The sequence below is a fragment of the Callionymus lyra genome, chromosome 17, assembly GCF_982586985.1.
Source record: "Callionymus lyra chromosome 17, fCalLyr1.hap1.1, whole genome shotgun sequence".
NCBI lineage: Eukaryota > Metazoa > Chordata > Actinopteri > Syngnathiformes > Callionymidae > Callionymus > Callionymus lyra.
Genome location: NC_141834.1, coordinates 16,344,645 through 16,370,792, shown reverse-complemented (window position 1 = coordinate 16,370,792; position 26,148 = coordinate 16,344,645). Strand labels below are relative to the sequence as shown.

Below are 26,148 nucleotides of genomic sequence, written 5' to 3'. Positions count from 1 at the left end.
GAAAAATAAATGAAGATTTTATATTTGAAATCTGTGAGACTGTGATGGGAACTGAAAACTTACAGTATATTGATATTTATTTATTTTTTTATTTATCTTTATTTTATTAGGTTACTGGAACCCCATATATATATATATATATATATATATATATATATATCTCTATAGGTATACATATATAGATATTTATACACATATTTAAAGCCACACACAAAAAAAGTAAAATCCAATTATGATCAAATATAGTCATATTAGCTTCTTAAAAACCCATAAATTAAAATAAACAAAAATGTTTTTTAAACATAAAAAAAATGTAAATGAACATTACAGATAAAGTCGCACAATGTAACCAACAAGGAATGAAGGACACAAATTATAACCTCATATTTCCTCCCTAAAAGTTTTTTTTTCTCATCCAAATTAAATTAAATGGAGCTGTGCCCAAATTAAATCTTTTAAGTGAAAAATTAAAATAATGCAGATTTTATGATTGGTTGGTGTAAATAAAGTCTAATGTAAGTAATTAAGTAAGTAATGGTTATTTCTAGAGCGCCTTTCTAGACCAGGGTCACAAAGCGTTTTAACAATCATCAGATCACTGATGTAAGGAGGAGTCTGACCATGAATAGATCTGAAAGTAAGAACCAGAATTTTAAAGTTGATCCTGAAAGAAACTGGAAGCCAGTGAAGAGTTTTAAGGATCGGAGAAATGTGAGTTCTTCTACTAGAGCAGCTCAGAATTCTCGCTGCAGATAAATCTCAACTTGCATAAACCTAAACCTACGTAAACGTAAACCTGTCATCAAACCATAATTCTATAATTTGTAATATCAATTAAAGGATTTTTAAAAATAAACGTATATATATGTTTTAAAAACAAAGTGCATCTTGGTCAGGACGGTAGAGTGGTTGGAGTTGTGGGTTCAATCCCAGCTCCGGGTGAGATTGTGGCGTTGTGTCCCTTTGCAAGACACTTTACCCTAATTCCTCCTGATGGTTGAGCTGTCGCTGCGTCGCGGCCTACTCCCGTCAGTGATAGTATTGTGTAGAATGCTCTATAAAATAATGAGCCTCTTACCATTCGTCTGTAACGTGTAAAGATACATTCATCTGCTGAACAAATGATGACACAGGATCTCAATTAAAGTCGTTTTTAATGTCTGTTCTTGGAAAAAAGTGCCGTTTTTGGTATTTTAGGCTTTTAAATTCGAGGATGCAATGAGTGTTATGACAGATGTTGTTTCTGAGATTCAAGTGTCTCGTCCACAGACGTCTGATGCATTTAAAAAAAAAAAAGGATTGAAAGGGTCAATATTGTGTTGACTGTAAAAGCATCATTTGTGTTCAAGCGTCTCCACGTGGTTGTGTTTCCTCAGGAGCGTCTGCTGCTGTCTCTTCTTCCCGCTCACATCGCCCGAGTGATGAAAGCCGAGATCATTCAGAGACTAAAAGGCCCCAATTTCGGTCAGATGGAGAACACCAACAATTTTCACAATCTCTATGTGCAGCGGCACACAAATGTGAGGTACGTCCTTTGAGCAAGACCGGAAATCCATCTCCGTGGTTCATCATCAAAGGAAGATCATGAAATCGGCTTCTCTGTCTCTAAAAACATGCTTTTCTTGTACATGTAATATGATGAACAAACAACCGCTCGCCTGGTGTGTGTCTTATTTAAAGTGGGCTCAATATGTTTTCTGCAAGGACTTCAAATCTGCATCATTTATATCTATTTCAGTGAACACACACACACACACAGACCAATAGAAGACCAAGGATAAACGCAAAGTACAGACTCTTAAATATGTATGTGGCATATAGTGTTTTTTAGAGATGTGTGACATTGTATGTAGTCAATCTAAAGTTTTACTCTTATTGTATAATCTGTTACTTATCTTATTATAAACACTGGCATCTTTGTAAATCATCAAATCAACGTAACCATTTTTGACCATACTTTTATTTTGAGCCTACCATTCCGACAGGCCTGATAAAAATCATGGGGTGGGCCATATTTGGCCCCGGGGCCCTTCGCGTATGTGACAGTACTAGTCAGGTCACTAGTTAAAATATGCCTGATGAAATTGACAAGTTTCCCTTTAGATGATATCATTGAGACAAGTTGGTTGTTAACAGATTGAGAAATAAAAGAGAGGACCGAGGACAGACCCTTGTGGGACACCATCAGACAGGAGCAGTAGTTGATGTTTGAGTCCAAGTGAGATTGTTTTGCAGAAGATGTTTATATATGAAGATGTAAAAATAGATACGATAAATTAAGAGTACTTTATTATTATTGTACAAACTTTTAAAACATGTTTGTCACATTTTAAAGCGAAATTCTCTGGTCATCAAAGATGCATCTCACAGCTGATAAAACTTTTAAAATTTCAAGAAATTACCTCTAAACTTCTCCTCTTCTCCCAGCATTCTTTACGCAGATATAGTTGGATTCACTCGACTAGCTAGCGACTGCTCGCCCGGAGAGTTGGTGCACATGCTGAACGAGCTTTTTGGAAAATTTGACCAAATTGCAAAGGTAAGTGAAGCAGTAATTCTCTTCCAAACAAACCTCTTCAGAATGTTCCCGTTTTATGAAGTTGTATTTCACAAAAATATGGATGTTTACAGCATTAAAAGTTCTTCTTCACTCTCCAGCTAGACGTTGGATTTATTCTCCCAATTACATTTGTATAGAGCGAGTCAAGGATGCATCACCGAGATAAAAAAAAAGAAAGTAATAAGAAAAGTAATCTGAGTCTGAATCTTGTTCTTTTCTCGCAGGAGAACGAATGTATGCGGATAAAAATCCTTGGAGACTGTTATTACTGTGTGTCCGGCCTCCCAGAGTCGCTGCCCAACCACGCCAAGAACTCTGTGAAGATGGGGTTGGACATGTGCGAAGCCATCAAGTGAGTGAACGACTCGTTACGAGGACGTAGATAATAGTAAGTAAGTAAGTAAGTAATATTTATTTATATAGCGCTTTTCCAGACCAGGGTCACAAAGCTCTTAAACAATCAAAACAATACTCAAAAAAGTATATACTTTAAAGATCAAGATAATACTGAGAACAACACAGGAGTTCCAGAAAATCAAGGAAAAGCCTGAACAAATAGAAACGTCTTAAGATGTTTCTTAAAGGAGTCAGTAGATCATCAAGCGCAAAGAGAGAGGAAGATCGTTCCAAAGCTTAGGAGCAACAGCCTGAAAAGATTTCTCTCCTCTGGTCCTGAACCGTGTTCAGGAACCATAAGTAGATTCTGATCCACAGACCTCAGAGCCCGAGCTGGGGTGTAAGGCTGGATCAGATCAGTGATGTAAGGAGGAGCCTGACCATGAATAGATCTGAAAGTAAGAACCAGAATTTTAAAGTTGATCCTGAAAGAAACTGGAAACCAGTGAAGAGTTTTAAGGATCGGGGAAATGTGAGTTCTTCTACTAGAGCCGCTGCAGAGTTTTGTATCAACTGCAGGCGAGACAGATCCTTCTTGTTAAGACATGAAAACAAACTGTTACAATAGTCCAGACGAGAACAAAACGCATGGATTACAAGCTCCAGATCATGTTCCGACAACATTTTCCTAATAATAATAATAATAATAATGTACATTTACCAATTTGAAAAATTGAAAAAAAGAGGATGGAATTTCCAAGGTCTACCTCATGAGGTTGTTTTTAGTTTTATCCATTTATTTTATTTGTTTTAGTTATCAAATGCAGAGTTTATGAAGATTTTCCTGCACCGAGGACCAGTTTGATGTGGGCAACATATTAACTGTGACGACTTTCAGATAAAAATAGTAAAAATAAACCATGTTGAGTTTGTATTTCACTCGTTTTTATCAGTTTACCGTATCATTTTTCGAGTATACTTACGAGTGTCACTATGTGTCAAGAGTCACAGACTAACGTTACTTCAAAAAACACCATTCAGACGATAACCGTGAATAGACGTGGAATTAAATACATTATTTTTCTTTCAGTTTAAAGTCAGTTTATTGAGCATAAAAACGACCTTCTTCACTTTCCTTGATCAACATAAGGATATTTTTGTGATTAAGCTGTGTTTCAAATCGCTCACTTCTCTAAGTGCACTGCTTTATAGTACACTGTAAGACAGTGCACTTACTTGTGCAGTGCGCAATTTTCAACAGGGTAGTCCTCTGTCAAATCAAACACTGCTGCTACACACTTACAGGAAAGTGCAGTTCAAATCCTGTTTGAATATCAACTTTATTTTGTATTTATTCGAATTATTTATTACTATTTTGACTTGTAACTTAAAGGCTTTTTGTTTTAGGATGTTTGTCATTATTGTGAGTATTTATTGCCTGTCAAGGAGATTTAAATATTAGAATTAAAAAAGTGCTTCTCCATCAGATAAACCAAAAAGTTATATAAAATACAATTGTATCCAATTCATCTTGATTATATTAGATTTGTTTCTTGTAATTAAAGTTTTTGTTCTTTCATTTCCTGTATGACACGGAGCTCATTCTTTAAACACAACCGAGTCCAGATGTCGGATAACTTGTTAGAAAACTTAAAACAACAGCGTTCCTGGATCGTACCATCTTTAGAAAACATCTTGTAACCACCGCCTTGAACTCTAGACCAACACGAGATGTTTCTCTCCGAGTGACGTTAACCTAGAGATAATAACCAGGAAGACACAGATCTATTCATAACATAATGGTCGTCGGTGTAATTAAAAAGATATTTTTTCTACTTAATAGGACTCATTGTGTGCGCATCAGTAGATAATCGTTAGTGTCACATAAGCTTTAAGACGTCGCCGTGAAGGAAAGAAGGAAATGAATTGGACGAAAAATAATCAGCGCTTCAGTCGTGTAACCGGACGACGGACGGCGTGTTTGACGAGGTTTGTTGTGACCCCCGACAGGAAGGTGCGCGACGCCACGGGGGTCGACATCAACATGCGGGTGGGCGTGCACTCGGGGAACGTCCTGTGCGGCGTGATCGGGCTCCAGAAGTGGCAGTACGACGTGTGGTCGCACGACGTCACGCTGGCCAACCACATGGAGGCGGGCGGCGTCCCCGGGTCAGTATGTCCGAGGTCGACCGTGGATGAATGTTGGGGTCACGAGTCGCGCAGAGAAACGTTTGGTTAAGAAAATAACAACATTTAATCGAGGAGGGATTGTTAATCAGATTATAATCCTGAGTATTATTGATTTAATGTTTGTAAATGTATCACAGTTTTCATTATAAGGGCCTTTTCTTCAGCCCTTCTTTGTTTTGGCCCCTCAAATCTTAATATAACTTAATATAAACACCTATTTAGTCATGTTTTTCTACTCTTTAATCCCTTGTTGGTGATGGCTTGACAAACGGTCACATAAAATAATGTGGCCCCTGCTTTAGGTAGTAAAGTATGAACACCTATTTAGTGATTTAAATGTGTATATGGCCCTCATTATAACTAATATTGGGGCCCCTGATTTAGGTAGTGAAGACATAATGCCCATAGAGAGACTTAAAACAATGTATATATTTTGTATGTCCATGCAAGTTTTCCCATCATATTAAGTATCTTTTCCAACACCGTACTTTGTTTTGGCCCCACAAATCACCAAATAACGTGGCCCCTGCTTTAGGTAGTGGAGTATGCACAACTATTTGGTCATTACAAAAACAACAACAAACAAAACATGTATTTCTGTACTAGTATGTTCATGATCCAACTATTTTAAAAGCTCTTCATCTAAGTTTTGGTTTGATGGCCCCTGCATGCCTCAATATACCGTGGCCCCTGCTTTAGGTTGTAAATTAAACGGCTATTTATTGATAAAACATAAAACTATATATGTAATTTTCATCATATAAAGGCTCTTTTTTCTTTGCCAATTGGTTGTTGTAGTTTGACGGCCACCCACAGCAGTCACATAACGTAATTTGGCCCCTGCTTTAGGTAGGGGAAAAAAATACTTCTATGTAGTTACTTAAATAAAAATGTAAATTTTTGTAAATCTATGCTTCTACTCATATTTAAGGGTCTATTCTTTTGCCCCCTCTTTGTTTTGGCTTTGAGGCCCCACAAAACATACAATGTGGCCCCTGCTTAAGGTAGTGGAAAATGAACCCCCTTTAATCACTTATAGTGATTAAAAAAAAAGAAGATGTTTCTCTTCTAGTATGTTAATGGTCCAATTATTTTTAAAAGATCTTTTTCTTCATCTCCCTTTGGTTTTGGCTTGATGGCCCCTCACACCTCGATATAACGTGGCCCCTGCTTTAGGTTGTAAAGTTTGAACGCCTATTTGTTGACAAAACATAAACAAATATATATATGTATTCAAGTTTTTTTCTTCAAATTAAGGCTCTTTTTCTTTGGCAATTGGTTTGTTTTAGTTTGACGGCCCCTCACAGCAGTTACGTAATAATATGTGGCCCCCCTTTAGGTAGGGGCTAATAAGTGACTTTAATAAAAAAAATATATTTTTTTAATCTATGCTTTCCGCTCATATCAAGTGTCTATTCTCCCCCCCCCCCCCTTTGTTTTGGCTTCAAGGACCCACCAAACTTCATAAAATTTGGCCCCTGCTTTATTCATTTTTTTGTACCAGTTCATATATTTCTATTTCTGTTTATCAGGCGCGTTCACATCACGTCCGTGACTCTGGAGCATCTGAACGACTCCTACAAGGTGGAGGACGGGGACGGCCAAGAGCGAGACCCTTACCTCAAGGAGCACGGCGTCGTCACGTACCTGGTCATCAACCCGAAGGTTTGGCCCCCAACTTTTTTATTCTTCGACCGTACCTCGGCTTCCGTTGACCTCCGAGTCTCCTCCCACAGGTGGAGCGTCGTAGTCCGCAGCATCACTACCGTCCGCGGCACACTCACGACGGGGCCAGGATCCGAGCCTCCGTGAGGATGACTCGCTACCTGGAGTCGTGGGGGGCCGCCAAGCCCTTCGCCAACCTGCACCACCGGGACAGCATGAGCAACGAGACCGGCAAGATCAACACCGCTGTGTGTGCTCGCTCTTCCTCGCACGATGATGATGATGATGATGATGAGCTTCTATAACCGCCGTCTTCTTCGCAGGATGTGCCGATGGGACAGTATCACTTCCAGCGCAGATCAGAGAGGCAAGACTCCTGACGTTTTTTTGGTTTTTTTTAATAACCGGCGGCTTTTGATGTCCGCGACTAATATTGCGTGGAATTAAAAAGAACGTCTCTCGCTCTCGTCTGTAATTAAAGGACAAAGTCTCAGAAGAGGAGGTTTGAAGAAGAGCTCAACGAGAGGATGATCAGGACCTTTGATGGGATTAACTCACAAAAGTAAGTCGTGTACAGAGGTTCGAGGAAGAATTTGGAAAAAATGGCCACAACAATGGGAAATAATCAGAGATCTTTCTTTAAAAGAATCATCAAAAACACCAGAAGTAAATTCCATAAAATTACTTTTAAATATTGAATATTTTTAAAGAAAAGCTTTGAGGAAGTTTGTTTATTAGACTGAAGAAATCATGGAATGATCGCTTAGAAAATAAATGTGTCGAGAATATTTATTTAATCTTATTTCTTCAAAAACATGTTATTTCCCCTCCAAAATAAAACAACCTTAATTTATAATGAATATAATAGAAATGAGTTGATGGTACAAGAAAGTGTAAAATAGGAAAAACTATGGGGGGAAAAAATCCAACTTTCTTCTCAAACAGAATCTTTAAAAACCCCAGAAGTAAATTCCATAAAATAGCTTCTAAATATTGAACATGGATTTGAAATTTTAAGGAAACAAAAAGCTTTGAGGAAACTATTTGATGAGCATTAAAATACATTGAATGACATAATTGCTGAAAATAAGAATTTATAAAACAAGTGCCTTAATGTGTTGATAACTGGCTTCACCGTTTTTCTGCGTACATTTAGTTTTTGTTTTTTGGGGGTGGTTTTTCAAAATAAAACACCCTTTATTGATAATCAATATGACATAAATTATACATATATATATATATATATATATATATATAAAAGTATATTGAATTTGTATTTGAAGATTAAGGGAACCCAATACTTTTACATTTTTAAAGATAATGGCCATGACCACGAACAAAGACATTTTCTTTTAAACATGTTGTGTGATTACATTTGACACATCCATAGAGTTGCATTCTATCAGTTGTATTTTTGTACAATTTGCATGTGATTCTGATCTCACTCCTTTACTTCAATTTTGAATAAAAACACATTTTATTTTATAATCTGGCGATAAGATTGGTATCACCATACAGGAACAACTATGCAAAATAATGTGATACTGTAATAACAAGGATATATATTTGTAGAATTTTGAGTACTTGACTCTGGTGTTGCAGAATTTACAGACCACATGACAAAGTCGTAACTGCTTCCATTTGTTTTAAAACCAAAATATGCTGGTGGAGTCAACTGTATCCTCTCGTCCTCAGTCATTTTTCATGGTTTCATTGTTCCTTTAGCTGCAGAGGACTTAATGACTGCTTCCATCTAGAGTCTGGAAGTTTAATTGCAACACAAAAATGAACAAACTGTGTGAATATTATATAATAATCAAATGAATTAATTGAACTGTAAGCCATAAGAGAAGTATGATTTAAAGAAGCAAGTTCACCAAACTTTTACGTCTTCTCTAAATTCCTATTTTTTTTTTTCAATAAAGAATTTATCTTTTTGTGTTTCCAGGCAGTGGTTAAAGTCCGAAGACATCCAGAGAATATCGTTGTTCTTTCACAACAAGTCTTTGGAGAAGGAGGTAAGAGGCTCCGAAATCTTTAAAAAGATAATTTTAGCACATGCGCTTTTTTTTTACTTTGAGAGCTCGTGAAAAGCTTTTTTGAATCTCTTGAATATTTAAGCACTGAGGTCGTCTATGGGTTGTGTTTGTGCCTCCAGTACCGAGCCACCATCCTGCCCGCCTTCAAGTACTACATCACGTGTGCCTGCCTGATCTTCGTCTGCATCTTCATCGTGCAGATCCTCGTCCTGCCAAAGTGAGTGGCCCTCGGAGGAGGATTCCATCCTGTCGGCTTTGTCCGATAATCCCCTCAAACACAAGTGTATTCTCTGCTTATCCAGGACGCCCATATTGGGGATATCGTTTGGAATGGCTTTCCTGGTCCTTTCCTTGATCCTGTTCATCTGTTTCATCGGACACTTCCTGGTGAGTCTTTTCTCTATTGCAAGAAAACCTCTTCAATGGAAGTTCGTCAGTGGAGTCATGGTTGAATTCACGGTTTCAAATGTTTTTCATTTTCATTTTTTTTCATTGAAATTAAAAAAGAATAATCGTTTTTTTTGAAAGGTAGCCTTTTTTTTTGCATAATTGATTTTTTTTTATAAATGAATTCAGAAAATGTTATGTTTATACTTTTTTTTCTTATTTATATTCTAATTTCAATAATTTTCTAATAGAACATCAGCTTTAAAAGCTGCTGGAGTCCACTGTATCCTCTCGTCCTCAGTCATCTTGTGGAGTTTCATTTTTCCTTCAGCTGCAGAGGGCACAATGACTGCTGCCATCTAGAGTCAGGAATTTTAATTGCAACACAGACATGAACAAGGGCTGTTAATATTTGCAATGTTTATTGTTTTAAATAAAAAAAAATTAAAAACTATTTAATTTTATTCAACCTATGATGATAAAAAACATGTTCACCAAATTGAGCGTCTTATCAATAATAACAGATATTACAAATGTTTTTTATTTGATTTTTTTTTTTTTAATTAAAATTAAAAAGCCTCAATAATAATTTAATTCAATAATTAGTTTCTTGAAAGGTTTACTTTGTTATTAAATAATTAAATTCAGAAAATGTTATTTTTATTTAAATTCTAATTCTAATAATTTTCCAATAGAACATCAGCTTTAAAAGCTGCTGGAGTCCACTGTATCCTCTCGTCCTCAGTCATCTTGCGGGGTTTCACTGTTCCTTTATCTTGAAAGAAAATGTACATTTTTTATGTAATTTTTATTTAAATTCTTATTTAAATTCCAATAATTTTCTAAATGTAATATTTGTGAATAATATTAGTTATTATATAGTTATTATAAGTATTGCCAACAATATATTTTAAATTATGAGGCCATGAATGGAAATAAATGGATTTAGAAATGTATTTTTAAAATTACAATATCGAACTCTACGTGTGAATAAATTCAACCTAATTAATAAATTAAATGATTCAATAAAAGCAAATTAAACTTTCCACATGAAAACTATTGAATTCATCCCAAACACACATAAATGTTGAATTCAAGAAATACTGAGTTTTAGAAGTTGAATTCTTATTTATTCATCCTCTGACGCACTGATACACTTCCATCCTCACGTGTCTTAAGAAGCCACTGGAAGCATCAAGAGCTTCATTCGAAGCGACAGATGACGACGCGGTCGTTATAATTTCATCTGAAGGAAGTCGCGCAAAAGACGCTGAGTCGGCGCCATCGGAGTGTTTCATCTCCAGACTTCCCGTCGTCCCGCACATGAATATTGATCCCGACAGAAGAAGTTTAACCGCAGTTTTCAAAACCTCCAGCTGACTCGTGTCAAACTGGCAGAACGTTTGCTCGAGCCGCCCCCGAAAATTGAAAGCTCTTCTTCCCCGGGTTAGTGCGTAATAATTCAGAGTCGGTCTGGGGATCCTCGGATCTGTTCGGAATCTCAGATCCTTAATAGTTAATGTGTTTACGGCAGCGATGGTGTCGAGCAGGAACACGTCTATTGTCGAGCGGCATCTGTTTTCGAATCGTCCTGTACGACGACGTCTCATCTCTACTCACTTATTCTTAGTATTGTGTATTCATGACCAACCGAGGAATTATTCACTCTTTATTCCAGAGTTTAAAACCCTCGGTTAGGTCCCCATGAGGTTGTTGACAAGATATGTGTGTGTGTGTGTGTGTGTTTTAAAATGTATTTATAAAGTTTTTGGCTTCTCCATTTGTTAGTGTTCAGACAGAAAAGTTTTTCACCCCCTTGGTTTTTATATAGTCTTCTATTTTGAATGAACATAAATGATTTAAAGGCATCAAGAAGTGAAGGTAAAGTTTAGTTCACTTACAGAACTAGATAAACACTTGAGACTTTCGCCAAAATATATATGATTTAAAGTCATTTTGAATAATCGTTCATAGCGACAAACCTTCAAACGATTTGTGGATCCAGATGGTATTTCAGAACGCCACCTAGCTTAATTCATCCAGAAAATTTGAAATGGGAAAATTTGAAATGCCGAACAATTTAGTTTTACAAACTTTCCCTTTAACATGTCTGTATGGACTTCAAAGGGTGCTAGCGTGATTTTTCGGACAATCGCAAAATATTCCGAAAAACGACGCAGAGGGCTAAAAGAAAGCTTAAAACAATGTATGACTTGCGACTTTTAAAAGGCTGTAATAATAATTCCTTAAGGAAATATTTGAAATTTGTGTATTGGTTTTTGCGTCAAAATTAGTAAAAAAAAATAGTTAAATCCACAAAAACTTGGTTTTTAACTCCACAGTAAGTTTGACATTTTATGCCTTTTTTATTTATTATTTTCATATAATGTGTCTCTAGATCTAACATGATTTTTGAATTTTAAGTGGCCCCTCATGAGGTCAAAGAAACTAACAATTGTATTTAGTAAGTACTTCCACTATTCATTCCAATCTCCAAAAACGTCCAAAAAAATCAGGTTTTTGTCGAAGCACTTTTTTCCTCCACTGTTGTCATTTTTGTGAGTATTTATTGGCCCTCGAAAAGATTTAAGTGAATATAAAATAAATATTTGAGAAAAAAGTTACATCTTAAAAAATAATGTTACATAAAATACTATAAATATAGAATATAATTAACAATTATAATGAACATAATATAATAATAATAAACAATAATAAATAAATAAAACAGCTAAATAATACAAATAATAAAGTGAAAACTTTATTATTTGTATTATTTAGCTGTTTTATTTTTGCGTCGTGGCCCCTCATTACAGCCACAGATAAACGTGGCCCCTGAGGAAATTTAATTTGGATCAAGACCTTCTCTCATGGAAAACGTGGTAAACAAAATTTCCAATGTAAAGACCGCGATAATCAACATCCCTTTGCCTAGTCTTTTGTGTTCTTGGTGTGCGTTTCCAATAAAGAATGTGACAACACTACACACACAATGGTTACTATCCTGCAACATGGTTAATATTTGATAGTATTCATGTATTTATTTGATTGTTTTTACATGTATTTATGTTTGTTTGTATTGTTACTTCCACTCAGCCATGTGACGTAAGTCTAAGAAATTCCTCTACGGTCGACCCTCGGCCAAAATTTCCAAAAGTCCGAAACGACCTTGTCCGAGAGGCTCGTAGCGACGGCGCTGGAAGGAAGTTCTTGAACGACCGGGGTCACCATTATTGCGTAACGAACCCTGACATCGCGTCGCTCCCTCTGTTAAATCCCCACTTTCTGTGTCTCATGAAAAACCATCGTCGCTGCTCAATACTGGAAGTGCTTTGTTGGGGTTGTTTTTTTTTTTCTTTCCTCCGCTAATAAACCTCTCTCGCCAGTTCCTATTTTTTCGCTCCCGGTGCACAAAGCAACCGTGACTTGACGCTACTGTCGTGTTCGTCCCTGAGCCATTCAGATGTCACATCCACTCAGCTCGGCTGATGCTCCATTACTGCTCCCAGCCGATCCGCGGAAATGATTTGAGCTTTCATTGTCATTGTAGCGCTGCTATGAAACATATTCAGCCCACGGGCGGCGGTCGGGGGGGTTGTGGGGGGTATAAATTGTAAGTTACACAGCCTGAGGCGAGGAGACCTTTTGTTCTCAGTTGAACTGAAAAAGAAGGATCAAATTACCCTGACTTTGTCCTGGCGGGTCAAACGGGTCGCCCGGATCGGACCGCCGGACAGTATTTTTCTAAGTAATGTGGCAGTGGTTGCCGTGTCGTTTTATCCTGATTGCCTCCATCATGACGGTAACAACCACTGCAATCACTCCAGGAAGCTCTTCAAGCCGCCGAGTGATTAGATGCATGTCGGGCGAGCGCTTGGACTTTTATTTAGTCGCACAATATACGTCTCTTACTTCTTGTCGAGGTTTGGACAAAAATGATTTGATTTTGGATTTTTTTTATTTTTAATTCAACAAACTTGTACGGAATTAAAAGGGTGCATTTTACGATTGCAACAGATTCCAAAAAATGACGAAGGACTAAAATAAGACAAAATATGTTGGTTGACTTGCGACTTTGCCAATCAAATTAGGTCTGATTCAGCGGATCTGTTGTGTGGCGTCCCTCAGGGTTCTGTTTTGGGTCCTTTTTTATTTTTTGCTGTTCTTGATTCCCCTGGGTAAAATCATACAGTGATTTCCTGATGTTTCTGACCAACATTTTTGCTGATGACATCCATCTCTACTGCTACTCAAGAAGCATCTTAAGACCTCTTTTTTTTGTGCTTTTTCTTAATTTTCTTGGGGCTGCTGTGTTTGTCTCGATGTTGTCTTTAAACTTGTATGTATTTTTAACTATGTATTGTTTTAAGCGCTTTGGTCAGAGAAAAAGATTTACAAAAAATTACTTTTGAAAAGCCGTCTCTTGATTCATGTTTGAGCTACAAAGCTAAAATTAAGTTTAAAAAGACGCGTCGTCAGTGACGTAGCTTCTGTTTAGAGCGTCATCTTCGTCACTAAGATGGCGGACGTTGAGGGTTTATTGGTCCACACTTAATTTTCTGGCCATTTGAGTGTGCATTGCACACTACATTTTCACACACTGTTCATCGGGACGCACTTGTGCACTCAAAATATTAAGTGAATTTTTGGACATACCCTTTGTCTTGAAAAAAGAAAGTGATATAGAAGTACGATTTATTATTGAATAACGAGGTTAAAGTTGCTTATTTCTTCAATTTCCTGTTTATTTTAATTCCTCGTACAACTCAAGGTATGTTTCTATTGAGATTTACAAGTAGAAGCACAAAAATGTCTCATAAAAGTTTAATTTAAAAGCTCTTATCCTGACATTATCTTGAAAAAAACAGCCAAAGTTCTTGGATTAATATGACTTTGCAACAAGCAACTGACATTCCATTTTAATTGTCTGTCATTTTGATGGACACACGTAGTTTTCTGTGACGCACAATAGCCTAAAATCGCTAAAAATGTCCTTGAATGTAGATTCAAATTGTATCAAAAACATTGATGTCATCTTCAGGTTCTAGACGCAGAGATGCCAAAGTCACGGAGTCTCATCATGAATGTTTAACATTTCGATTGGTGGTGATTGAGTTTGACGCTGGTGCATTATGCAGCTGCAGGTTCGGCTAACCAAGTGTGATTTGTGGCGCAGCACTGCAGCAAGAGCACGCCGAGCACCTGGATGTGGCTCCTGAGGTCGTCCATCATCATCGCCAACAAGCCGTGGCCGCGCATCACGCTCACCATCACCACCACCGCCCTCATCCTCATCATGGCCGTCTTCAACATGGTAAAGCTGGAGTCCCGGGGAAATATTCTTACATTTGACCACACAAATGGAGATTTTGATTCATGTAAAGAGGAAAAAATATTAGTTTTTGGGTTGGATTTAACCTTAATGGCCTGAAATTAAACATATTTCCATGGATTACGAACCTTTTAAATAGAATAGAAAATCTTTATTCATTCTATTTAAAAGGTTCAGTATGATACAGTATGATAAGAAATAAGGATAAGATAAAAAAGAGAGGAGGGGAAAAAAACAAAACATGTTAACAATCCGTAAACGGTTGAAAAAAAGCCATTTATTATTTGGAGATAAAAAGAAAAAACCCGGCATGTATGTTTTTTTTAAAGTAAAGATTTACTTGTTTGAATTTTAGGAGAAAAAAATGGTTTTATTTTATTTGAATATTTGTTTTCATGATAATAAATTGTACAAAAATAAAATAAATTAATAAATAATAACAATAATAATTAAATACAAATATTATATATATATAAATATATAAATATATATATAAAATTTCAATTAACGATTAAATTAAAGTAATTATATACATTAATGTCACTGATTTGATTTAATGACTTTAATTCTATTATTATTATGATGATAAGGAATGTTAATACAAAGATAAATGCTACTTAACAAACCCATTAGCAAATGTTCCCAAAACACTATACAGAAAAATATAAATAAGGCTTTAAACTGCAGTTTACTGAAGTCCAAATGATAAAAAAGAAGATCTTAATTCGTCGTGGGTTCTATATAGTAACCATTCATCCCACTTAAATTATTATTATTAAGAATATTATTATTATTAAGTTTTTTAAAAACCAGAATATTAACATAATATTAACATAACATAATAACTGGAATATTTGGAAATTCTAAAAATACAAGTTAATAAAAACAGAAATTATAAAATATATTTTTCAATGAAAGAAATAAAGATGTTTTTTTAGTTTCCGAGCTGAAACCAACGTCTGTGTTTAAGACAAATGTGCTTCATTACCAGAAAGGTAATAAACCCATTACCTGCGTCTAATTCCAACGTTTCCACAAACGACTCACAACTTCCAATCATCACCCGAGATTATAATCTGTGCTTTTCACTCCCGACACCAGTCAGTCGTTCAAGGCCAATGAAGCAAATTAACCGGGCTTTGTTCCGGGCCTCGGCCAATCTGGGTTTATCCCGCGGGCTCGCTTTAAAGGACATAATTGAACGCTTGTCACGAGCTCTTATCTGGCCAGATTCAATTTTCCTGCCGCCAGGTTCGTCTTCGACGCACACGCGTGTCGCCGCCACCAGACACAAAGGACACGCATGGGAATAGAAAAAAAAAGAAAAAGTAATTGCTTGTTTTGCCGATTGTGACATTTCTTGTGTCCCTTAGTTCTTCTTGGAAGACGCCGCTCTCGCCTCCGTCTACAACGCATCCAACGAAACCACGGTTTACTCCAAAGGACAGACGGCGGCGTTCACCGACAAAAGCAACTCCTACCTTCCCGTGAGTCGACGACGAGTGTTTGTTTTTCTGAGGACGAAGGCGTCTGACTCTCGGCACCACGTGTCCAGTATTTGATCTACAGCTGCATCCTGGGTTTGATCTCCTGCTCCGTGTTCCTGAGGATCAACTACGAGCTGAAGATGGTCATCATGTTGACGGCCGTGGTGGTTTACAACATCATTATTCTGCAGACGCACGCCTCCCTGCTGGACGAGTACAGCCGCCTGCTCTACAAGACCGACAGTCTGGACAGGTAGGCGCGGAGAAATGGATTTTTGTTTGTTTTTTCTTATCAGTTCTGAGAAGACGTTGCTGGAGGAACATGTTGTGGGAGGACATGTTGGATTCCCTGTTAATCACAGGCTCTGTGTTTTTTTTTAATTATTGTGGAGGAGAAACACGAGGTCACAAATATTGACACAAATATAAATGAAGGGAGTCTATGGTCGACAAAATGTCTAATTTGGAAGAAATACATCAGATTTTTTTTTAAGAAATGCACCAGAAAATAAGGTATATTTTGCAATTTCTTACATTCTTACATACTGACATTTTAAATACAAACTTCACCTTTTTTACAAACCTTTAAAGTCAACTTATATCAAACTGTCCTGACTCACATGTTTCAAATGTGGAATCTTCCTCTCCAAGATGCAGTAACTCCCTCATTACTCCCTTATTACTTTATAAAGTTTGTCTGAAATCTGGGCGAACGAGAGGTTACGAGAGCAGATGTCCATTATGACGTAATAATGGCTTCACTCCTCCACCAGCCAGCTGTAATCACGCCCCGCTTTGGTTATACAACGAGTCCATTGGAGGTAGAGACTCTTCCAAGATTGATGATGTGAGGTGACAAACCTCGTTGTTTGACTAATCACAGCAGAGTGGGCGTGGTTATGGTAAAAAAGATTTAATCTCCAGTATAATGACGTGTTTTCAGTGGGCGGGGCTTAAGATCATTTTCTAATGTCAATATTTCAATAAAAAGAGAGTTTTTTACAAAGAAACACTGATGATACAATAGAGTCGCATCTATTTATCTACACACACTTAAATCAACACATTAGTTAATTATTAGTTAACTAATGATAAGTAAAATAAAAAAGTCATCATCCCAATCAAGTTGTAGAAATTTTAGCACTATATATTTTTCAATTGTAGCCATTAGCACATTACGCGTATACTTTATAAAAAAAACCGTGTACCTTAGATGATGCTTATTTAAACGTAAAAGATTAAGACTTACAAATTAAATCTTAGTTTTTAATAAATTACTCGCATCTTTTGTTGTTTTTTTCTGTAAGCATCACCTGAAATGTAAATCTTGATACAACTAACCATCGTAACTTGTATTCTGAGTAAAAAATATTCCACAAAAGTAGCCATTAGCACGACAATACTTTATCGCAGCTTGTTACAGTTGCATCACTTTTTTCATTATTGATCAAGAAAATGAGGAACTTTTTTTTTTTCATTATTAATGTAGCCATTAGCTTGACAATGCTTTGTCCTACAATCTAGCAGGTAATGGCTGCATCGTCGCTTCTACAATATATATATATATATTTATGAAAATATTTCATGATTGATTAAGCAAGTAAAAGGCCTTGTTTTAACGTAGCCATTAGCTTGATGGTGGTGGCATCGTTGCTTCTAGTACTCGACAATACTTCAAGATTCTAACGATACTTACGACTCATGGATACATGGATAGATTGTGAGTGAGCGGTGGGACAGGAAATGACACGTGGGTGTACAGGAAGCGACCACATCAACCACAGGAGGAAGCGACACCATCGACTTTTTACTCCCGAGTGTTTCTCCATCTTTCGGTGAATAATTGATGAAGTTCTCGGAGGAAGTCGTGGCGAGTCATCGGCGGTTCGGGGCGGATTGATCGGGTCGTGAAGGAGGTTCAAGGTCACGCGTTCCACCCCCGAATCACGACCTCTCGTCTGGAGTGTGTGTGTTAATGTTGTGCGTCTGGTAGAAAAGTGTGCGTCTGTGCTCGCTCGGGTGTGTCAGTCCTAAGCAGGAGTGACAGACTTAATGGAACCACAGCCTGGGATCCGACGCTCGGCTGCTCAGTCATGTGACGCGTGTCACTGCCGTGATTGGACGACTAATTGAAAGTCTTCCTTCAGGCCCGGCGTTCTGAAGGACCTGAAGTCCATGGGCTCCATCTCGCTCTTCATCTTCTTCGTCACTCTGCTGGTTCTGGCCCGACAGGTGAGTCGTCCACTCATTCCACCTCCACCTCCTCGCATCATCACCCTTTACTTTTCTTTCTTCATCCGTTTGTATTTGTCGTCGACTCGTCGTCTCTGTCGTCGTTTATGTCGTGTAGATGTTCTTGTCCTTCCTTAGAAAATGTAGTTGTTTCATTGGAGTTAAAAAATATCTTTAGTAACGTTTGCTTTTCAATGAACGATATCTTTGTCTTCTTTCTTCTTTTTACTCTTTATCTTCTTTTTGGTCCTTGACTTCTTTCTCTTCATCTGTGTCTTCTTTCTTCTCAACTTCTTTCTTCTTTTTTTTTACTTCGTGTTTGTCTTTTTTTGTTTTTTGACTTCTTTTTTTTTCTTCATCTGTGTCTCTGTTTTATTCTTTGTCCTCTTCTTTTCTTTGTCTTCTTCCTCTTTTTCTTTTCCCTTGTCTTTGTCTTCTTAGTCTTTGTCCTCGTCTTCTTTCTTTCTTGTCATCTTCTTCCGTCTTTTTCATGGTCTTCTTGTTTGTCCTTTTTTATTGTCTTTGTCTTCTTATTCCTCTTTTATTTTACTTCTGTGTCTATTTTTGTTTTCTTCCTTTGTCTTTTTCTTTTCCTACTTTCCTCTCTTACTTCTTCATTTTTCGTTTTCTTCTTTTTTGTTGTCTTATCTTCTTCGTCCTCTCTTTCCTCTTCTCTTCTTGTCTTATCCCTCTTTATCTTCTCCATTTTGTCTTCAGTTTTTTTGTCTTCTTTTTTGTATTCTTTATTTTCTTCTTCATTTTCTTTGTTAAATTATCTTGTCTTCTTCCTCCTTGTTATCATCCTCTCTTTACCTCTTGGTTGTCTTTGTCTCCATCTTTGTCTTCTTTATCTTATTTGTATTCTTGTTTTTTCATCTTATTTGTCTTTATCTTCATCTTATATTTAATACAAAAGCATTAATATTTATTTATTTATCTATTATTTATCTTATTCTTCCTGAAAATCTTCCTTCCAACTTCCAATTTGTCTTTGTCTTTTCTTTGTCTTCTGTCTCTTTCTTTTCCCTTGTCTTTGTCTTCTTGGTCTATGTCCTCTTCTTCTTTCTTTCTTTTCATCTTCTTCCATCTTTTTCATTGTCTCCTTGTTTGTCTTTTTTCTTGTCTTTGTCTTCTTCTTCCTCTTCTATTTTACTATTGTCTTTTTTTTTCTTCCTTTGTCTTTTTCTTTTCCAACCTTTCCAAGTCTCTTAATTCTTAATTTTTCGTTTTCTTCTTTCTTTTTCTTTTTTGTTATCGTATCTTCTTCATTCCCCCTTTTTTTACTTCTTGTCTTATCCCTCTTTATCTTCTCCATTTTGTCTTCTTCAGTTTCTTAGTTAAATTATCTTATTCATTATCTTGTTCCCTCTTTTTATCATCCTCTCTTTTACCTCTTGGTTGTCTTTGTCTCCATCTTTGACTTCTTCATCTTATTTGTATTTTAGTTTTTTCTTATTATTATGTTTATCTTCATCTTATATTTAATAAAAAAGCATGAATATTTATTTATTTATCTATTATTCATCTTATTCTTCCTGAAAATCTTCCTTCCAACTTTTCCTTCTTACAAAAAAAAATCCAACTTGATTTTGATCCGGAAACGTCTCAATATATAATAAATTCCCTCCAACGTTTTTATTTTTTAAATGGCGACAAAATATTCCTTTAATGCCTGACATTTTTTTTTTGGTAGATTCTGGGTCACATGTCATATACGTCACCCTCGTAACACACTTTTTCTTGTGTTATTCTGTGGATCAAGAAGTTAGTATTCGTTTGTCAACACTTTCATGACGTTTGATCAAATAAATAAATATATTCTCTGTTGTTTTTCAATGTAAATCCCTGTCGACTCGCGTGAATCCGTTTGTGTTTCATTCCTCATGCCAGTAATTCTGCACTTGAAGCCGTTTCTCTTTTTCTCTGTTGCCCTGACAGAAGCTGTGCCGCTTCAGCCTCTTTACTTCTGTGTCCTCTTGTAACAGAATGAATATTACTGTAGGTTAGACTTCCTCTGGAAGAACAAGTTCAAGAAGGAGTGCGAGGAGATCGAGACCATGGAGAACCTCAACCGCGTCCTGCTGGAGAACGTCCTGCCCGCCCACGTGGCCGAGCACTTCCTGGCTCGGAACTGGAAGAACGAGGTGAGACGCCGACGCGGCACTTTTGTCCCGGGCCGGGCTTTCCGGGCTAATGAGGGCGTAATTCCATAAGTGGCCACCGGATCCATTAGTTTATTCATTAGTGGCATCGAGAGCCTCTTACCTCGGAGAGGAATCGATGTTATCTGTGTCAGACGTTTATCTCCAGACGTTGATGAAGCCAAACGTTACAGTACTTTACGAGCGCCTGGGATCCGTGTTGACGCTTCTCTCTTTCTTTTTAACTCTGTCTGCGTCTTTGTTCCATCAGCATCTTTTGTGAATCTTCTTCTTGATAAAGTTCTTTGTCTAAAGACTGAATTTATCTTTAAGGTTTATTGATTTTTCACATATTTTGCAAAGACATTGACATTGAAAAAGTAATTAATAAAAAATGTAATTGTATTATTTTGAACTTATTATTTATTTATCTTTTTTGGTGATTAAATATTATGTTTTTCACTAAATATTTAACATGAAAAATTCAAAATATATTTTTTAAATATAAAATTTATCAGTTTTTATTTTAACTCTGTATATATTTTTCTCATGACCTATGACCCGTCTTTTTTTTATTATTATTTTGTTGATCTACTTTTTGTTGATTTTCTTTGTTTTCAAAATAAAAGCATATTTTTGGTAACACTCAACTATCCATTATAACTAGTTAATAGATCTTTAGTTGACTGTAAATTGATGGATTATTCATTTATTTGTAAGTATTTGTTAACATTTTGTGCATGATTTTAATGCACATTTATTTACCTTCATGTGATTGATAATAAAAATAACTGGTCAATTAACTGTTAACTGGAATAATTATCTCCTTTAATTAAATAATTAAAGTGTTATTAATTGTTATTAGTATTATTTATTTTTCACATATTTTGCGAAGCCATTGACTGGTAGACAAACAACAGAAATAACTAATTAAGAGAAAATAATATTTGAAAAAAAAAACTTAAAAAAATGTATACAATTTTTTTTTTATTTTTATGTACAATATATAGAGAATTTTTATTTTTTTTATTTGAAATTAGGAATGCTCGTCTTTTTTTCCTTTTGATTTATCCTTTTGGGAATTAAAGATCATTTCATTAGTTGACATTTTTTACGATTAATTTGTTTATTTGTTTTTAAAAAAAAGAAAGAAAACAAACCTTCAAAAATTTAATTCAAAACTATCCTCACTATTCTTTTTTTTTCTATTTACTTCAGTTCAACGCTGGTATTTTCACAAAGTCTTTTAATCAAACGAAGGATTGTTTTCCACATTTTTATTTCTTGAATATCACAGAAAATTTTGTCTTCATGTCCATCACTGCTCTGTCTGTCTGTCCGTGTGTGTGTGTGTGTGTGTGTGTGCGCGTGTGCGTGTGCGTGTGCGTGTGTGTGTGTGTGTGTGTGTGTGTGTGTGTGTGTGTGTGCGTGTGCGTGTCCATTTTCTTTGTGTTGAATGTGTTGTCAATCTTTCTTCCTCTTCTGTTTCTCTTCTTTGTCTCTTTTCTTGTCATGTCTGTCGTCCTTTGTTTGTGTTTGTTTCTCTCGTCGTCTCGTCCTTTGTGCGTCTTTCTTTCACGTCCATTATTGTCTCTGTGACGGTCGGTCTCTTGTGTGTCGAGGTTTTTAAACGACTTTGTTCGTGTGTGTGTTTGTGTGTGTTTCTCCAGGACTTGTACCACCAGTCGTACGACCTGGTGTGCGTCATGTTCGCCTCCATCCCCGACTTCAAGGAGTTCTACACCGAGTCGGACGTCAACAAGGAAGGCCTGGAGTGTCTCCGGCTCCTCAACGAAATCATCGCCGACTTCGATGAGGTGAGGATCGTCGTGATCTCGGATGGAAAAAACATGGAAACTCGAACTGAAGACGATTCGTTTCGTCGCCAGCTGCTGTCGAAGCCTAAGTTCAGTGGCGTGGAGAAGATCAAGACCATCGGCAGCACCTACATGGCTGCCACTGGACTCAACGCCTCGCCTGGATCTGAGTTCCCCATGCAGGTGAACTTGTTTGTCTCGACCTCCAAGTGTTGGAACTTCAAGGTTTCACATTGATGCGAAAGACTCTGATTTATTACACAAAATACAAACTATTTAATTGAAATCTCCATTTATAGTTTAACTTAAAATCCAATGCAATAAAATAAAAATATTCCAAAAATGTCAAAATAAAAATACAATATGTGACATTTTTAATGAAGGCCAAGTGTTTGTGGTAACACTTCAGAATGGGGAACACATATGAACTATTAATAAGAACTCTGCAGCGAGAATTCTGAGCCGCTCTAGTAGAAGAACTCGCATTTCTCCGATCCTTAAAACTCTTCACTGGCTGCCAGTTTCTTTCAGGATCAATTTTAAAATTCTGGTTCTTACTTTCATATCTATTCATGGTCAGATCTTCCATCAGTGATCTGATCCAGACTTACACCCCAGCTCGGGCTCTGAGGTCTGTGCATCAGAATCTACTGATGGTTCCTGAACACGCTTCAGGACCAGAGGAGAGAAATCCTTCCAGGCTGTTGCTCCTAAGCTTTGGAACAATCTCTGTGTTTGATCTACTGACTCCTTCAAGAAACATCTTAAGACGTTTTTATTTGTTCAGGCTTTTCCTTGATTTTCTGGAACTCCTGTTGTGTTATCAGTTGTATCTTGCTCTTTAAAATATATATTTTATTGAATATTGTTTTGATTGTTTAAGCGCTTTGTGACCCTGGTCTGGAAAAGCGCTCCTTAAATACAAATGACTTACTTACTTACTTATTAACCATTATAAGGTACTTACTCGCAGCTTGTTCATTGTGACGATATTTTACCCTTAAAAGCACGATAACAACACCTTAATTACTGACTTATAACAAGGAATAAAGAAGTAATTAAAGGTTAATTATGACAACAACTAGCTTTTCTCAACAACCCTTTATTAGGTTAAAATACCATAAAGGTATTAATAGCTTATTAGAATCCCTTATTAGTCCCGCGAGGGGAATTACTGAAAATAAGTCTTGTTAGTGAGAAAGTGTTTCCGTGTTTGTCTCACAACAACGTGACTCTTCTGTAGAAATGCGTCTTCACAACAAGATGAAGATGTTTTTACAAATGTGCGTGAAAGTTTCCGTCTTGTTCCAGGAGCACGACCGGCAGTACATGCACATCGGCACCATGGTGGAGTTCGCCTTCGCTCTGGTGGGGAAGCTGGACGTCATCAACAAACACTCGTTCAACGACTTCAAGCTCCGAGTCGGTGAGTTTACCACGACTGGAGGAAGAAATTATTTTGTCCGACTTCAGACTGTTTTCATTCGTTTTTTGGGTGTGAGAAGATATCGATATATTGCAATGTTTGTTATTATACTGTATCGATATTAATTTTTGTCATTTCTTTTGGCTTTCAAATCATGTTTTACTTTTATCATAGTTTTAATATGGTTTACATTTACAATAAATTGTCTACGAAACAAAATAATTAGATTTTTTAAATGATTTGTTGATTTTTGTGTTGTAATATAACTTCCCGCCTCTAGATGGCAGCGGTCATTTTGTACTATGCAACTAAAGAGACAAGGAAATCCCAGGAGGTCCCGATAATGACTGAGGACGAGAGGATACAGTCTTTCGTGTTTAGGGTTGTGGGGAAATATATTTGCACACTGATGCATCAAAAAAATAATGTACACAATACTGCGTCAAGTTATTTTCATGGTATCAAATCAATTATTTTATATTTCTAAAGTTGTGTGTAAAATATAATAATTCTTCTTTTTTTAATATATTATTAATTAACATGCAAATATACAGTTTGTAATTTTTTGTGTTTCAATTTACATAGTTACATACTTAAGTAACAATGAAATCACACAAGATAACGGCAATGACTGAGGACGAGAGGATACAGTCGACTCCAGCAGCTTTTTAAGCTGTTTGGACATATTTTGGTTTTAAAAAACAAATGAAAGCAGTTACGAGTTCGTCAAGAGTCATGTGGTCTGTAGATTCTGCAACACCAGAGTCAAGTACTTGGTCAATACTACAAAGATCCATAAGATGACTGAGGACGAGAGGATACAGTGACTCCAGCAGCTTTTAAAGCTGATGTTTGGACATATTTTGGTTTGAAAACCAATGAAATCAGTTACGACTTTGTCAAGAGTCATGTGGTCTGTAAATTCTGCAACACCAGAGTCAAGTACTCCACAATACTACACATATATCCTTTTTTACTACAGTATCACTATATATTGCATCATAGAACCTTTATCGTTATATTTCTTTAATCCCCAAAATTGTATTTATCAGCAAATAAAAAATAACTATGCAACAGAAATCAATATTATACGAGTTAGAAAATAAGCTACAAAGGAGTAAATAAACAAAGGTTTATGATTATAAATATATATTCTTCTGAGTTACTTTTCGTCTTCGTAACGTTGTGAACTGAAAGAAATAATTGAAGACACAAAGCGGTTTAAAAACCCACATGTCGTGGACCAGGACGTCATGGCAACGCAAGAGGTCCAGTCGGGAGCTCGATATCCTCGACCTGCCTGTAGTTCTCAGCGTGCGACGCTCCATTAACCCAGCGGCGCGTCCGTGAGCGACCCAGACCTGCTGCTTCCTGACCGGCCTCACCGGAGCCACTGCCCGCTGCGACCAGACGGCGTGTGTGCCGCTCACACACTCGGCAGCAATCTAGAGATCGATCCGAGGAGCAGCAGAAACGCCTGAGATCATCCCCAGAATGAAGTGTTCTGTGGAGCATTGATGGCTTTGGTGCCACGACCTGATCGATGGTCGTTAGAAGGTCCATGTGATGGAGACGCGATGATGTTCCTCGGCTAGAGCTTCACTTAAAAAACTGCAGCCGTCGACAATTTTTCTCTCTTTCTCTCGTCGTCCAGGAATCAACCACGGGCCGGTGATCGCCGGAGTCATCGGAGCCCAGAAGCCGCAGTACGACATCTGGGGGAACACGGTGAATGTAGCCAGCAGGATGGACAGCACCGGAGTGCTGGGCAAGATACAGGTACCAGGACCAGAACCAGAGACAACATCGCATTGTTCTAGAAGACAAACACTATAACACACCCTCACGGATTGTACAGGTTTAAACGAAAACTCAGTTTCTTCTGGTACTTGTGATAATAAAAAATACTTCCTAGATTCAAAATATCTTAAAATATATATATATATTTTTAAGTTTTAATTTTCTCCTGAATATTTTTCTGCAGATTTACATGAACCACTGACTTCTACAGCGTTTTATTTAAGAATATTTTATTTTTATTACAATTTTTTAACTATTTTTTTTTTAACCTTGTTTTTAAATCCCTTAATGTGCTATTTGTCTTTTCCAGCTTTTCAATGCAATGCATGCATTGTTGAAATTTTTCATTGACAAACATAAATTGATCAAAGAGAAAATCTATAAACTATAATATAATTGATATAATCGTTAAACTATAATTTATTAATAAACTATAATATAATTTATAAAATCATTCATCTATAATTTTAACTCATGTTTCCAGACGTCTCTGTGAAGCTTCACGATCGTGTCGCGACTCATCAGTGATGCGTTCAAGTGTCAGTTTGAAGATTGAATTTTTCTCTGGAAACTGATGGATTCTTTCAAACACTCACTTCAACACTTTTCATTTTTTCTCCCAAATGTCAAAGATAAATTCTCGTCTCTCGTGGAACGTGTCGACTCGTGATGCACGAGCTGATAATGTTTCCACCTGAGCGTCTACAGATGAACTGTAGCTTCAGGAGGAGATTAA

The 26,148-nt window shown here is 36.7% G+C and overlaps 1 protein-coding gene across 2 annotated transcripts in view; it reads left to right on the top strand.

Annotated features, from left to right (window-relative positions):
- Window positions 1–26,148, top strand: part of adcy2a (adenylate cyclase 2a) — a 65,483-nt gene that overhangs the window by 36,089 nt on the left and 3,246 nt on the right. The window contains exons 5-24 of one of the 2 annotated variants that reach the window (XM_087813278.1): window positions 1,377–1,525; window positions 2,428–2,539; window positions 2,785–2,912; window positions 4,907–5,065; window positions 6,619–6,751; window positions 6,823–6,999; window positions 7,075–7,118; window positions 7,233–7,313; window positions 8,700–8,769; window positions 8,910–9,007; window positions 9,093–9,177; window positions 14,354–14,491; window positions 15,883–15,996; window positions 16,065–16,249; window positions 18,144–18,228; window positions 20,214–20,372; window positions 22,040–22,186; window positions 22,259–22,369; window positions 23,498–23,612; window positions 25,267–25,391. In XM_087813278.1, coding sequence (XP_087669404.1) covers window positions 1,377–1,525; window positions 2,428–2,539; window positions 2,785–2,912; window positions 4,907–5,065; window positions 6,619–6,751; window positions 6,823–6,999; window positions 7,075–7,118; window positions 7,233–7,313; window positions 8,700–8,769; window positions 8,910–9,007; window positions 9,093–9,177; window positions 14,354–14,491; window positions 15,883–15,996; window positions 16,065–16,249; window positions 18,144–18,228; window positions 20,214–20,372; window positions 22,040–22,186; window positions 22,259–22,369; window positions 23,498–23,612; window positions 25,267–25,391 — 2,415 coding nt within the window. Of the gene's footprint in view, window positions 1–1,376; window positions 1,526–2,427; window positions 2,540–2,784; window positions 2,913–4,906; window positions 5,066–6,618; window positions 6,752–6,822; window positions 7,000–7,074; window positions 7,119–7,232; window positions 7,314–8,699; window positions 8,770–8,909; window positions 9,008–9,092; window positions 9,178–14,353; window positions 14,492–15,882; window positions 15,997–16,064; window positions 16,250–18,143; window positions 18,229–20,213; window positions 20,373–22,039; window positions 22,187–22,258; window positions 22,370–23,497; window positions 23,614–25,266; window positions 25,392–26,148 lie in introns of those variants that run through there. The other variant, XR_015713648.1, reaches the window with a different exon arrangement.